Source organism: Echinops telfairi, unplaced genomic scaffold (assembly GCF_000313985.2).
Source record: "Echinops telfairi isolate 266 unplaced genomic scaffold, ASM31398v2 ScPeMD7_7469;HRSCAF=8507_1, whole genome shotgun sequence".
Lineage (NCBI taxonomy): Eukaryota > Metazoa > Chordata > Mammalia > Afrosoricida > Tenrecidae > Echinops > Echinops telfairi.
In genome coordinates this window covers 87,052,356-87,068,342 of record NW_022111373.1, presented here as the reverse complement: position 1 = coordinate 87,068,342, position 15,987 = coordinate 87,052,356, and the positions used below count along the sequence as shown (strand labels likewise).

At 37.1% G+C, this 15,987-nt stretch overlaps 1 protein-coding gene across 6 annotated transcripts in view; it reads left to right on the top strand.

Moving 5' to 3' along the window:
* The window catches only part of CWC27 (CWC27 spliceosome associated cyclophilin), a 302,723-nt gene that overhangs the window by 133,328 nt on the left and 153,408 nt on the right, over positions 1–15,987 (top strand). For all 6 annotated transcript variants that reach the window (XR_006679578.1, XM_045285120.1, XM_045285121.1 and 3 more), the window contains exon 11: positions 14,466–14,569. Coding sequence is in view for 5 of the 6 variants with exons in the window: in XM_045285120.1 (XP_045141055.1) it covers positions 14,466–14,569 (104 nt within the window). In the remaining variant the exon portion in view is untranslated. The remainder of the gene's footprint in view (positions 1–14,465; positions 14,570–15,987) is intronic.

Below are 15,987 nucleotides of genomic sequence, written 5' to 3'. Positions count from 1 at the left end.
TCAAGGGCTCAATAGAAAGTAAATATCTAGAAAATAATGATGGCAACACATGTATGAATATGATTGATGCAATTGATGTATGATTGTTATAGGAATTGTAAGAGCCCCTAATAAAATGACTTAAAAAAAAAGAGGATGTAGAATGAGGGCTATCTCTGGTGAAATCAGGTGGGTCTTGGCTGAAAACAGAGCATACCAGAAAATTGTTTACTTGTGTTTTACTGACTATGCAAGGTATCCATCTGTATGAATCACAATAAACTATGAATTGAATTGAGAAGAATGTGGATTTCAGAATACTAAATTGTACCTCATGCAAGACCTATCCATTGGCCAAGAGGCAATCATTTGAGCAGAAGAAGGAACTCTGCATGGGTTTAAAACGAGAAAAGCTATTTGTCAGTTTCAGTCATCTCATATGCACGTGAAAGTTTGACATTGAATAAGGAAGACTGAAGGAGAATCATTGCATTTGAATTGTGGTGCATATTGAAAATACCACGCACTGCCTAAAGATCAAACCAATCTGTCTTGGAAGAAGTACAGTCAGAAGCTCCTTAGAGGCAGGGATGGCGAGCTATCAGGAGAGAACAGTCCTTGGAAAAGGGCATCATGCTTGGTAAAGTAGAGGTACAGGGAAAAAGAGGAATACTCTCAATGAGGATTGATACATTGACTGTAACAATGCTCAAACATAAGTAGTGTGAGAATGGCACCAGGACTAGGCAGTGTTTTCTTGTGTTGTACATGTTCACTATGAGTCGGAGCCAGTTTAATGGAGTCTAATAACAAGGTTTTTTGGAAGTAGATTACCAGGCATTCCTTCCAAGTGTTTTTAATTGGAAAGGTCCACTGAAATGTGCCTATCATGAGTGTCCCTGGTGACGTAGATCCTAGTATCACAGCAACACAAATGGGTAGCGGTATTCCATACTACCCCTCTAAACCACATATTAGAAAAGTTATATTCTGTAGTCTCTCTTTGGTAGCTGCAACAATGAATAAGCATGGTGCTTGTAAAAGGGCACCTGTGTTCTACCAACCCTTGGAAAATACCTGTTTTGTTTGTTTATTTGTGAGCTTATTTAAAAGCTAAGCTTTTTTTATTTACCCTTGATTTTCCAGTTGCTGCCTAAGTTTTTAGCATTTCCAATTGCAAATACTGAAGTTTGGTCAAATGAAAAGTATTTGCAGTCCCTGTGATACAAATGAAATCTGTTAATGTATCTTTACGAATTCGTAGGTAAATCTGACCAGGTGCATGTGGTTCTTATTTAGCCTGACTAGTGCAAAGAAGGAATCAAAGCAAAGCTTTTTCAATGATTTCAAATCTGCACTTACAGCAAATGAAGGTAATAGGGATGAAGAATTTATACTGAGTAAGAGTTGGTTCCATCATTTCAAAATGAATATACATTTACATAACATGAAAAGGCAAGTAGGAGTTATCCAGTAAATTGAAGGCTCTTAATGAAGCAATGAAGGAGCTTTGGTGGCATAGTAGTTATGAGTTGGGCTGCCAACTGAAAGGTTGGTAGTTTGAGACCACCATTTACTCCCTGAGAGAAAGATGAGGCTTTCTATCTGGGAAACAGTTACAGACTTGGAAACCTGTGGGGGCAGTTCTACCTTGTCCTACATAGAGTCACTGAGTTGGCAATGACTCTGGTAGTGAATTTTGTTTTTTTGAACCTGGGGACTGTCTGTACGTGAATCTGTTCAGTGCTTCCAAAAACCACCAAGCCCATTCCTACTCATAGCAACCCAATCATGCAGGGCAGAACCACTCCTTTGGTTTCTGAATCTATAGCTCTTTAAGGGAGTTTCATTGCTTAGCCTAGGTTGTTTTCAAGGACAAGATAATATTAATAGAGTTTCATATTTACATATGCAGTGTTGCTTTCAAAATTTGAGCCATATACTGGCAGCCTCACTTCCCCTAGCAATTTGTAAACATGGAAATTCTCCATTGTTGAGACACATAATGAGAAACTTGGGGGGTAGAGATTTTGTTTCTATTAGCCCCCATTGTTTTCTTAAATTGTCTTACAGCTCAGATGTCCAAACTCTTTTGTTTGGTGTTGTGGTTTTAGTATGTGTGAAATATGCCACACCCCACTCCCATCCCCCATTTACTTTTTTTTTTGGTAGCTGTCTTTTTTTTAAATCATTTTATTAGGGGCTAATACAACTCTTATCGCAATCCATACACACATCAATTGTGTAAAGCGCATTTGTACATCATTTCTCAAAACATTTTCTCTCCACTGAAACCCCCGGCATTAGGTCCTCATTTTTCCCCTCCCTCCCCGCTCCCCGCTCCCTCATGAGCCCTTGATAATTTATAAATTGTTATTTTGTATATCTTGCCCTGTCCGACGTCTCCCGTCACCCACTTTTCTGTTGTCCATCCCCCAGGGAGGAGGTCACATATAGTTCCTTGTAATCGGTTCCCTCTTTCCTACCCACTCTCCCTCTACCCTCCCAGTACCACCACTCACACCACTGGTCCTGTAGGGCTCATCCGCCCTGGATTCCCTATATTTTCAGTTCCTATCTGTACCAGTGTACCTCCTCTGTTCTAGCCAGCCTTGCAAGGTCGAATTCGAGTCATGATAGTGGGAGCGGGGAGGAAACATTTAGGAACTAGAGGAAAGCTGTATTTCTCATCATTGTTACATCACACCCTGACTGGCTCGTCTCCTCCCCGAGACCCCTCTGCAAGGGGATCTCCAGTGGCCTACTAATGGGCTTTGGGTCTCCACTCTGCACTCCCCCCATCATTTACTATGGTAAGATTTTTTGTTCTGATGATGTCTTAAACCTGATCCCTTCGACACCCCCATTTACTTTTTATAGTTTCAGTTTGGTACACATCCTCCACTATGGAAGTAGAAGTTTTCCTTCATTTGCCTTGTTGGTTCTTGCTTCATTATCTTTCCATATATCATTGCTTTTCTCCATTTCTCCACATACAAAAATAATATGAATGTGAAGATTGAATATTGAACGTGAAGTTTAATGCAATAAGATATGTGAGTGTGCTTATCAGCACTGTACTTGAAACATTTTGGGGAACGGGAAAAGATCAAACTGGCCAAGTGGCGTTCTAACTATATCACTTTTTTGAGTAACAAAGAACAATTCCTGCTTGATTCGCCACCTGATTGTTTAGTTAACCTGTTTCAATATTTTGAATAAGTTGTATGCCATTGTTGATTGCAGTATTCTATATGTGTGGATTAGGTCAAGTGTTTTCCAGAGCTGTTTCTCTGTTTTTTTGGTGTTTCAGTTTTTAAACTTTTTATTATGATTTGGGTGACATTTTATTGAGCAATTTGTTTTTCCATTCATCAGTTCATATACATTTTGTTATGTGACATTGACTGCAATCCTCACAATGTAACTGCACTCTTCCCACTTTGTCTCTGGGTTTGCTTTTTCCATTTATCCTTTATCCCTTCCTATTTCTGAGCTTTAAATCTGGCAAATGCAGCGTTTTTGATCTTGTACAGCTGATTGTTCTGAGGGATATATACTTCACTGGTGTTATTGTTCTTATATATAGGCTAGCCCTGTCTATTTTTGACTGGAAGTTGAGCCATGCCATGAGTTCAGTTCTAGGCTTCAAGGGTGAATAAGACCATTGTCCCCGAGATCTACCAGTCTATATCAGAACAATGAGCCTTGACTTTTTTTTATTCTGAGTTTTGCTCCACATTTTTCCCACTAGGACATTCTACTGTGATCCCTTTCACAGCATTTGACATTCAGCTGGGCAGCGATCCAGTTCTGGCTGAAAGGTCATGGGGTCTGAGCTATCAGCTCGACCCATAGGACCCTGTACACAAAGGAATGGAACACTGCTCAAGCCTGGGCCATACAAGCAATTGTTTTTATGCCTGAGCCCATTGTTGCAGCACTGTGTCAATCCATCTCATTGAGGGCTTACCTCTTTTTCATTGCCCTTCTATTTTACCAAGCACGATCCCCTTATCCAAGGACTGGGCTCTCCTGGCAATATGTCCAAAGTTTGTAAGACTAATCTGGCCATCCTTGACTCAAAGAATCACTCTGGCTGTACTTCTTCCATAACATATTTGTTTGTCCTTTTGGCAGTCCATGATACTTTCAATATTTGTTGCCAGAACCACCATTCAAACACATTTCTTCTTCAGTCTTCTTTATTCAATGTCCAGTTTTCACATGCATATGAGGCGATTGAAAACATGGCTTGGGTTAGTTAAGCCTTAATCCTCAAAGTAACATCCTTGCTTTTCAGTGTTCTAAAGAGGTCTTGTGCAATGCATTATTTGATCTCCTGACTGTTGCTTCTGTAAGTATTGATTGCAGATTCAAGTAAGACAACATCCTTGACAACTTCAACCCTTTCTCCATTTATTATGTTGTTTCTCATTTGATCAAATTGTGAGGGTTTTGTGTTGAGATTGAGTTGTAGTTCACACCCAAAGCTGCAATCCTTGATCTTCAGCAGGGAGAGAGAGCTTCAAGTCCTTCTCACTTTCAGCAAACAAGGTTGTGTCATCTGCATATTGCAGGCTGTAAATAAGCCTTCCACCAGTTCTGATGCCACATTCTTCATATAATCCAGCTTCTCTAGTTTCATAGATGTATTTGATTATAAATCTTCAGTGAACTCACTTCATAAAATAAAATTTTAGTTTATTCACAAAATTAAGGCCAAACATTAAATTTTGCCCCTTATCTCCTATTAGCTAATGAAGATCAGTAGGAAAGTGTGAAGGCCAAATGTGAACCTTATTCTATAAAATCATAGCTCTCATTCATAGGTAGGCATGAACCAGGCCTAAATTAAGAACATACACAAATATAAATAAAGCATCTTTTCTATTTGGACTGAACTGCTTCAGATTTCACATTAGCTAAATTAAAAATATGTTTTTATTAGGTGCAAGTAGTTTCCAAAGTGCTTTTCCTGGCTCACATCTTGTCCTTATTTTCTTGAAGCATTGGTCTAGCACAGTTTGAGCAAGTTTTTGGTCCTGTTTGTCTGCCAAGTGGTAACATAGTTGGAAACCCACAAAGAGGTGAAGTCTATGTAGACTCATGGAAAGGAAAACTGGCCCTTTCTGCAGCAGTCGCCTGAATGAGTCAGCTTTTGCATCTAGTTAGTAGAGGATGCAGCTTGTTTTCAGCTAAAAGCCAGCCAGAGTTTCAGAAATAGAGAATTTGCAGATTCATTTGCAGCAAATTTTAAAGCCATATTATTGTATTATTGGTGAGGTGTTTTTTTTTTTTTGGTCTGTTTGTTTTAATGGAAGTCAACACAAATTGAAGGCCCCACTGTGGCTTAATGCCTGTTGGATCCACGATGCTTTTATACTGTAGTCTATGTGCTATGTGGTTAAGGTAGAAAGAAGAGTTGGGTTTCTTTGTTTTGTTTTCCTTTCTTCTAAAATTGGAGCTGTACTGTTTACTGTTGGGGAAAAAAACTGTAAACACTTTCCTTTTCTCGTCACACAGTCTCCTACCTTCTCTCTCCTATCTCTTAACGTTGTAGCTATTCAGATAAGTAAAAAAACATCAAAATACAGTGTGAAGGTTTCCATTTATTTCCCCAAAATAACTTCTTTGTGACATAGGCACCATGAAATACAAAGATATAGCAATTTATTTCTAAAATGACAAGCCCAGTGACCCTATAGGACAGGTCTACTGCTACATAGGATTGCTAAGGCTACAAATCTTTCTTTTTTTTTTTTTGCTGGGGTTTTAGTTTTCACTCTATTTTCTGGCTGTATGTATTTACAGAAGCAGTGTGTGTTGCCTTTCTCCTACAGAGCTGCTGGTAGGGATGCCTTGTGATACGGAACCGCCAGCCATACTGTCAGCAGCACAGTGCTTAATCCTCTGTGACACCAGAGACCCTTGCCAATATTATAAGCCACTTAAATTTCAGATTTCACTATGTGGAAGAAAAAAAATTACAAAGTAGTTTCAGATAATTTACTGGTGGAAGAAATGTCACATTGTTGGATATGGTAAAATATATCTATAGATGAATTTTCTTTAAGTTACGTAGATTTTAACTACATACATAGAATCAATCTACAGAATTTTTCTGAACTTATTTCAGAAACCAAACTGCCAGTAAAAATCTAAAGTTCATATTTCATATAATAAAACAACCACATTTCACTGAGCAGGATAAAGGGTGGGGGAGATATTTACATGGCAATATGGAAAATTAATATGAATGCTATATGATAAACATTCATAAGAAAGGTATATGAATGAGAATGTTTTCTTTTCTTTTTTTTAAAAATAATTTTATTGGGAGTTTGAACGGCTCTTATCACAATCTACACATCCATCCATTGTGTCAAGCACATTTGTACATATGTTGCCATCATCATTCTCAAAACATTTTCTTTCTATTTGAGCCTGTGGTATAGCTAATTTTCCCTCCTCCTCTCCCTCCCTCAAGAACCCTCGATAATTTATAATATTTTTTCATGTCTTAACACTGGCTGATGTCTCCTTTCACCCACTTTTCTATTATCCGTTCCCCTGGCTGGGGGGGTGGTGGTAGTGGTGTTGTATGTAGATAATTGTGATTGGTTCCACCTTTATCCGCCACCTTCCCCTTCCCCTCCTGGTATCACTACTCTCATTATTGGTCATCAGGGGTTTATCTCTCCTGGATTCCCTGTGTTGCGAGCTCTTATCTATACCAGTGTACATGCGCTGGTCTAGCCTATTTGTAAGGTAGAATTGGAGTCATGATAGTGTGGGGGAGGAAGCATTAAAGAACTCGAGGAATGTTATATTTTTTATCAGTGCTATACTGCACCCAGACTGGCTCATCTCTTCCTTGTGACCCTTCTGTATGGGGATGTCCAATTGTCTACAGATGGGCTTTGGGCCTCTACTCCATACTCCCCCACATTCACATTGATAAATGATTTTTTATTCTGGGTCTTTGATGCCTGATACCTGATCCCATCAAGACCTCATGATCACACAGGCTAGTGTGCTTCTCCCCTGTGAAATTTGTTTCTTCCCAGCTAGATGACTGCTTGTTTACCTTTAAGCCCTTAAGACCCCAGACTATATATCTTTTGATAGCCAGGCACCATCAACTTTCTTTCACATTTGCTTATGCACCCTTGTCTTCAGTGATTGTGTTGGGTAGGTGAGAATTACAGAATGCCAAGTTATTAGAACAAAATGTTTTTGCATAGAGGGAGGACTTGAGCAGAGGCCCAATGTCCATCTGCTACCTTAATACTTACCATATAAATATATGTACATAGATCTATTTCCCTATCATTATATAAAAAATATTTACATATGCACATGCCTGTATTTATACCTCTATAAATGCCTGTTGCTTCCTAGACCTCCCTCTATTTCTTTTTACTTTCCTCTTGGACCACTATAATGTTCAGCTTTCATTCGGCTTTCAGTAATTCCTCTTGGCTGCATTGCCCTTGATCAAGCCCCACTAGGCATCCTATTTCCTCCTTGCCATTGATTTTAGATCACTTGTTGTTTCCTTGTCCCTGGGTTGGTTGACACCCACTTCCTCTCCCCTCACCTACGTCTCCCCTTTCCCATGTCCTCCCCAGAACCTTCGGCCCCGTTATTTTCTCCTCCAGATTGTTTATCCCTCCTATCTTACCTTGATAGGCATGCAGAGACACAAAAACAAGACAGAGCAAAACAAACCAACAAAATAAAGCCTATGACAAAAAAAGAGAAGTCTATAAATAGTTTCAAGTCTGTTTGTTGACCTTTAGGATTGTTTTCAGGTCGAATCTGATGGGGTGCCATGCCCTGGTCCCAAAGTCTATTTTTGGTATTCCCTGGGTTTTGCTCCCCTTGCTGCTCTGTTGCACGCTCTTAGTGTTTTGCCCTGGGAGAATGTTTTTCATCAATAAATGTCCTAGCTGAGAGAAAAATAAAGCGAAATGAAAAAATATTTGGTAAAGATATGCAAACATAAAGGAAAAAAACACAACAGTTGCTACTGAGTCGATTCTGACAGGCCAAACTCATGTGAGTTAGAGTAGATTTTTGTTTGTTTTTTAAAACTTTTTAAAAATTTATTTTGGTGCAGATTTACAGAGCAGATCATTATTTGTGCTGAATGCTTCTCCCCATTAACTTCACCTCTCAATCATCTTTCTATGACCCTGGGTACATATAAGGTGAATCAGTTTATCTTCTCTGCAATGGTTTTATATTGAAAGACTATAATGGTTGCCCTCAGATTTCTCCTTTACATGTAAAGCGTTCCTGGTTCATTCAGTCCTTCCTTATATAAAATTCATTCAAGATATCTGAACGGTACTAAGTAGAAAAGAATAGTCACATTCACTATATTGCATTACTGCCAGTGATGTACTTCTCTTAATGGAGCTGAAGCCCATATACACTCTTTTGGTAGTTAAATCAGAGTAGACTCAGATGGTACTATACGGTACTCCATCCTTTGCATACTTCCTGCTACTTACACTCTACGTCATACTTGGATGCAAAGTTATGAAAACTTCTTAGACCTAACCAAACCTCTTGAGAAAATGAGTCACTGGGCCCAGGACCATAGTCCTGAAGGACACCAAGGGCAACTGACATAACAGAGTTCACAAAGACAACGATCTACATTCCTGTTTGGGCTAGCAGTGAGTGGGATCTTAAAAACATATGAGTGACCACTTGAAGTGCAACTATTGGTCTCTCTGTCCAGAGGAAAGAAGAATGAGGAAATTGGAGATAAATGGAAACCGTTAGTCGGTTGGACTAATGGAAAAGCATAAAGTTTTCATGACCTAGAGGACTAGATGGTGTCTGGCTACCACTCCTAGTTGCTCTTAAAGGGATTGCATTAGGAAGTCCTGGATAGAGTGGGAGAAAAATATGGGGCAAAACTCAAAATCATCAAAATAAAGATTAGGTTTATTGGTCAGATAGAGACTGGTAGTACCTCTGAATGTATGGCCTTTAGTCTGGAAATAAACCCAACCACCCCTCAATTTTCAGCTAAACAATAGGTCTACAGTATAAGGAGAATAATAACTCTGGGGAGGTATGCCCATCTTAGAATAAATAATCAATCATTTGAGATCAAAAGGACAACATTTACCTAAGGACAAAGTTTAGAAAGGCCAGGCAAGAAGGGGTCATGGAAACAAGAACCCAGCACGGAATTGGGGAAAGTGATGTTACACTGCAGGGATTGCAATCAGTATGATAAAACAAGATATATAGGAATTGCTGAATAGAAAACTGACCTCCTCTGTAAATTATTGATTCAGGTCACAATAAAAAAGGTTTAAAAACGTGTGTTTTTTCTCCAAATTTTTATGTCCACAAATTTACTAGGAATGCTTTTTAATACATTTAGGACAGCTACAGGTCATTAATTAAAATGGCAGCATGTGACTAAACACTTGGTCCATAGTCTTTCAGTGGGAACATATCTAAAACTTAACTTTGACATGTTATTTAGCACTCTTTGAATAGTATAGGTATTTAGAACTAATCCATAATCTTTCTTGTTTAAGAGACCAGCCATTATAGGCTCTGCCAATGGATATAAGGAAAGACATCATTGATGTTTGATAAGCTCATGATCCTTTTATTTCTACAAGATGTCAACCTACTCTCCTAACTAATAAACAGATAAATAAACTTAGTTCTAAATGATTTATTACTGAATTATTCTGGTGTTTTAAGATCACTAGATGTGTGATCCTCAGCAATTTAACTATGATGTATCGATATGTGAATTTTTATTTCTCTTGTAAATGCATTGAGTTCTCTGAATGAAAATTAGTGTGTGGATACTAGTGTTCTTCAACTCTGAAAAGTTTTGCAGACGTTATTGCTTTGAATATTGCCACAATCTGTCTCCTTTCTCTTCTCATAATTACATTTACACATATATTCCGTCTTCTCATCCTTTCTAACATGTCTTTTAACCTCTTTTTTCATAGTTGCTTTTTTCTCTCTGTGTTTTGCCTCTAGTGTTATGTGTGTTTTCAGATTATTGGTTCGAACCTACAAGGTCATCTATGGGAGAAAGATGGCACGGTCTGCCCCGTAAAGATTTCCAGTGTCAAAACCCTATGTAGGGTGACTAAGAGTCAGAATTGACACAATAGCAGTGGGTTTTAGTATGCTGCCTTTCTGAATGTGGGAGCCCTATTTACTTTTCATATTGAGTTAATATCATTCGTAGAGTTGGATTGTAGAACAAACATCTGACTAAAGATTGAATTTCTGCTGTAGCAAATTTACTCAACTTCTGTGAAATGTTGGCTAAGCCAAATTCTTCTTATGAAATAAGTTTGGTTCTGAAATTCTTACTTGGTGTGGACAGAATAGCAATATTATTCACTATTTTCACAGATACTTTATGTTTTTCTGAAAGTTTCACTCTTCCTTTGTTCTCTTTTGAAAAACAGGAAAATTTCCTAAAATTAAAAAGAGAGGTTACAAAAATTGATGGCAGCTTATATCAGGTTTCTAAACATTTTAGTTAAAAATTAATGTGGCCTTTCATGTGAAAAGTAAGTTAAAAGCTATATGCAGGTGCATTTAGGCGCCTACTTTTTACACTGATTTGCAGTCCATGCAGTCCCTGGGTTATGCACAAGATCATTCTTAAGTGTGCCTGTAACTTGTATTTGTAGTAAATTGGACTGGATGCATGGGGTTCTTAGTTAGCCTTCAATGTTTTTTTGTGTGTGTGATTTTTGCCCGTTTTTAGTGCAAGAAAGACTAGAAAGTTTTCCCATGATTTACAAGATACACGTGCAGCAAGTGAAGGTGAACTGCAGTGAAATTCACATAACATGTAAGAACAAGTTGGAGTTGTCCCGAAGCTGGATGTCTGTAACCGGGATTTATTATACTGATCAAGACTAAGGGTGTAGTCTTTCTGTTCCTAAATGTTGGTGTGGCAAATTTTAAAGGGCGTATAGAACATGCTCTCAGACTTTAGATTTTGTCTTCTGGTAAATGCCATCTAGGATCACTTAGACTAATGCCGTGACCAGTTCCTCTTGTTGTGGTGACCCCCCCAACCATAAAATTATGTCTGTTGCTACTTCATAATTGTAATGTTGCTACTGTTATGAATCAGGCGACCCTGTGAAAGGGTTGTTTGACCCTGGGGGGTCGCAACCCACAGGTTGAGAACTGCTGACTTAGATCAAAACAACGTAAGTATTGTTAGCCTCCCTCACTGAATTTGTAAGTATCTAAATTTCTTTTGTGGCTTATTTATTCATTACCTCTTCACCTAGACTATATATAATGAAAGAAGGAAGAAATTATACCTCAAGAGTTTAGGGGCCAGAATTAGAATATGGGATTTGTGACTTTTAATTGTTAAAAAGTGTATTACATTTCTTACTTTCATAGCATATGGTGTTTAGTCTAAATCATGCTTTAAACATGAGAAGTTATCAGAAAGTTTTTAATATGTATTCATTAATATGTGAGAAAAAATGGGAAGCTTACCTTTAGTCTCTTTCATTGGGTTGAGGTTGCCGTTTTTCAGTAATTGACTTTGTGATTAGAAAGGATAAGAGTTTGTTAGTAATGGAACTTGAAATAATAATTGATAATCACAGTAGGAGGTAATGTACCTAAAAGTCAAGCACCGTGTTTAGTGTGGCAAATAATGCCCATGGAATCGTGTTTCTCTCTTTTAATAACTGTACTGTTACTTCAGGATGAGGAAATCAAACCTTAGCTTGCTTCACAAGGTCATGCTGTTAGTAATAGCTAGGACAGAGTTTTGATCAATAGGACAGGGGGAAATAAATTTTGTTGCGTATTTTCAGGACATAGTTATCTATTATCAAAATTCATAGATATTTATCTATTATCAAAACATAGTATGAAATTTTATTAAATTGCAAATCTGCTTCTCTATTCCAGTTGATGATGCCATAAGCTTTTAAAAAAAAGTGCCATACATCTATAGCTGTAATGCTGTTTAATGCAGCTATTTTATGATTTCATCAACAACCAAACTGTTGTTTCATTACAAACAGAGTCAGTCTCTTCATGATTAAAGCAGCAGACTGAAAGCCATGAAGGGTATACTGGTCAGTTTGCAATCATTTCCATGTGTTTTGAATTCTTATCAGATGTTTGAAAAGGGCAGGCATAAGCGAACTCCAAGTGCTATCTTTGTGGTTAAAGAAACAGTGGTCTGTGTGGGCAGGCATTTAGTAGACAGCTTGCTTAATAAGGTTCCTAGGCAAAATCATTTACTGCCCGATGTAAGAAACTTACACATACTTTACTTTATGTGTTTAGGTTGAAGTTCTCTTCAAAAGTTTGTCAAATACTCACATTTTGATCAACCATATAGGTTTTTTTGAAGGTGAATATTAGAGGTCAGTGCTTGACAAGTTCACCACCCTTATTTATAATAAGATAATATTTCTCATGCCATAAGCAAAAATACCAGAAAAAGAAAATTTTCTCAAGGCACATTCCTGGAAACTGGAGAAAATGAGAAAAGCATCTGGTAACAAATAAAAATTGACGGGAAATTATGCAAGATGCTCGACATTGCCATTTGAAATCCCCAGTCTCCAGTTCAAAGTGGCATGATTAACAACAAAAACAAAAAACCCTGAATTTTATTTTCTAAACTACTTGTATAAAGTAATGCAAAGAGGCATATAAAATTTAGACATCCTATAGTTATAAAAACTTTCTTCCTTCATAGTTACTTAGGGTGCCTGGTAGCACAGTCTAGCCCAAAGACAAGCAGCAGTTTGAACCATGCACCACTCTGAGGACCAGAGATGTGGCAGTTGACATCTGTAACATAATGTGTTGCCGCCTTGGACACCCTGCAGGGCAGTTCTACCCTGACTTATAGGGTCAATACACATCAGAATCATTCATGATAGCCTCTGTCGTAGAAAAACATGTTCTGCCTAAAATCAGAGCATACAAATCCAAAAGTACTTTTTTTTAGCAGAATGCACAAGTATTTGCATATTTAATTAGTATGTCTGTATCTTGTTAAAATTCCATTATTGACCTTAGGTGATAATGTAAAAATCTCTTAATCTCTCTCTCTATTTCAACTTGTTTGCCTCTAAAACAAAGATGACAATATTCAGCAATTCACCGCTTAGACATGAGAACAGAGATAAAAGTAATTTTAACATATTTAAAGCCCTAAACCCAAAAGAATCTAAATAAAATTATCTGTAGCTTTTTATAACTCTCACATTTACAATATAATTTGATTGTGTATTTTAGTAATATTAACTTACTTGTTCCCCAAACGACTCTTGGATAATGATGGCATTGAGACAAGTGGGGATTAATCACTTTTGGAAGCAAATATCAGCCCTTTTATCTTGTAGATGCTATACCACAGATAAGAGATGTGACTGATTTAACGAAACTAGGCTCCCATCCCTCCTTACTCATCTTGATTTCTGTGCCAGTGTACAGTATGGTTCTGTACAAATATGAGAAGTTCCAGACATTATTCAGTAATTGCTAGTTTCTTTGCCATCACTAAATATATAAAGACTACTGTAATTCCTAGGCTATTATTTTATTGACTGGTTTTAAAAGGGAGGAAGGAGAATTTCCATTGGGACAGAGAATATTACAAACTTAGCAGAATATACATGTATGTATGTATATAAAATACAGAGCTGTCTGGTAGATAATCATGTTATATAAACCATAGTTTAAATTCAGATGAAATAATATTAGAGACCTGTCCACCAAAGAAAAAGAAGTAATTAGCATTGGCTTAATGACAACGTTTCATATTCAAGACATTTCTTTTACCATTCAAGCAAAAACTGGACTTTAGGTGGCCCGAAAGATGCTGCCTGGACTCTTAAGCAAGTGTGTAGTTTGGCAAGATAAGCACTACAACCGCCATGCTTTCATTCTTATTTTTAACAGATTTAAATATATTTGCTGGACTATGTTCCACAGCATGTAAGATTGGGAACTGTAAAATGAGGTTATGATGCAAGAATCTTGCATTTTCTTCCAAGAATTATGGATTCCACAAGTAACAAATGTGTTGTTTACCAAAATCCTAAAGTTTTGACATTTTATAAATCCTTATTTGCTTTAGATATTTAATCCCCCCCACCCCACCCCCCGCAAAAAAAATCATTGCTGCCCAGTTGATTCTGAATTATCACTCCATAGGACAGAATAGAATTGCTCCAAAGGGTTTCCAAAGTTGTAAATCTTTACAGAAGCATAACTGCCTCACTGTTCTCTCTCTGAGTAACTGGTGTATTTGAACCACTGACCTTTTAGTTGACTTCCAACATTTAGTGTACCTGAATATATAAGGATATATATTTACTTTGACATTTAGTGTACCAGAAAATCAACAATTCTGTTTATGTTAAACAATATTCTCAGTATGTTACATACTTATGTAACTGTTTTTGCTTTTTTAGTGAAGAGCTCCGTAAAGAAGCAAGACAAATAAAGAGGGAACTCTTAGCAGCAAAACAAAAAAAAGTTGAAAATGCAGCAAAACAAGCAGAAAAAAGAAGCGAAGGTAAGGCATTTATGAGTTTATATTTTCTCTTGTCACCTCTGATTCTCATCTCCCTTCCCAAGTTGAATTTTTGTTGTGGATTTCTCTAATCTTTTATTTGGATATTTACCAATAAAATAAATGCCCACTTCTATGAAGTAAATTCAATTGAATAATGATCATAGTTATTGTTCCTAAATAAATTCAGAGAGCTAACAGTATTTGACCCAAGGCTAAACTTCAGTGTTGCCACGGCACATACAACGATAAAAGTGTGTTGACATGGGATGTTTGTACATTGTTGTATCTTCTTTAAAACATGTAAGAAAAATTTGGGGCCCTGTGCTTAAGACTCATGAAAACATTTTGTATTGGTGTGAATAGTGCTAAATATCTTATTTTGACTTTTTTTTTCCATTTGTTCCTTTGTGTTTGTTTTCACTATTAGGACACAAAACATACAAATTTTTTTTAATAAAGCTGGTTATAAATGGATCATAATGATGCAGTTTTATGTAGGTAGATGTCTCCACTTTTCCCCGTCCTTTAGTAAATAGAGCCATAAGTGGTGATTAGACACATATACCTTCTCTGGAATTTTTGAGTTTTGTGATAGAATTTTTCCCTTACCAATCTAGGAAGAGTACCTTAGAAGATGTTGGTAAATTTATTCTTATAATTTTAAACAATTAAATTAGAACATCTTTAAAAAGTTGTTACTCTAAAAATTCTTAATTCTGTGTAAAAGTATTTTAGCTGTTAAAATGTAATGTTCAGTTTTCACAATTTCACCTTACACCTCTTGAATGTCCTCTGTTTTTACCATAATAAATTGCATTGTCAATTCAGTGACTGATAGAAAATGTCTTCTAAAACTGTATAATGAATTTGACTTCACAAATTCACTTTCTACAGATGTCTTCTATATTCTCCTGGTTTTGGAACCGTGAAGTGATTTTTTTCTACCTACTGTTGTTAACTCACTGGAGATATACTACAGCAAAAAGTGAAATGTAGCATTTGCTGTTAAGGAATTCATATTCTTAGCACTTAGTGATAGCATTAATATGTACAAATAAAGAACAAAACTCACGCCATCAAGTCAATTCTGACTCAATTCTAACCAATGGTTAGAGACTAGAACTGCTCCATAGTATTTTCAGGACTGTAGTCTTTACAGATCATCGACCTTCCTGCTTTGGACTGCAGAGTGGATGTTTACTTATTTTAAGTACCCTGTTTCCCCGAAAACAAGACAGTGTCTTATATTAATTTTTGCTCCCAAAGATGCGCTAGGTCTTATTTTCAAGGGATATCTTATTTTCCATGAAGAAGAACATGGTACACATTTATTGTTTATTGTTTTATTAAAAGAGACCTCGTACTTCCTGTCTGTTCTGGCTGTGCTGCGACCAACAGTGAGCTTCGCAGCGGCACCC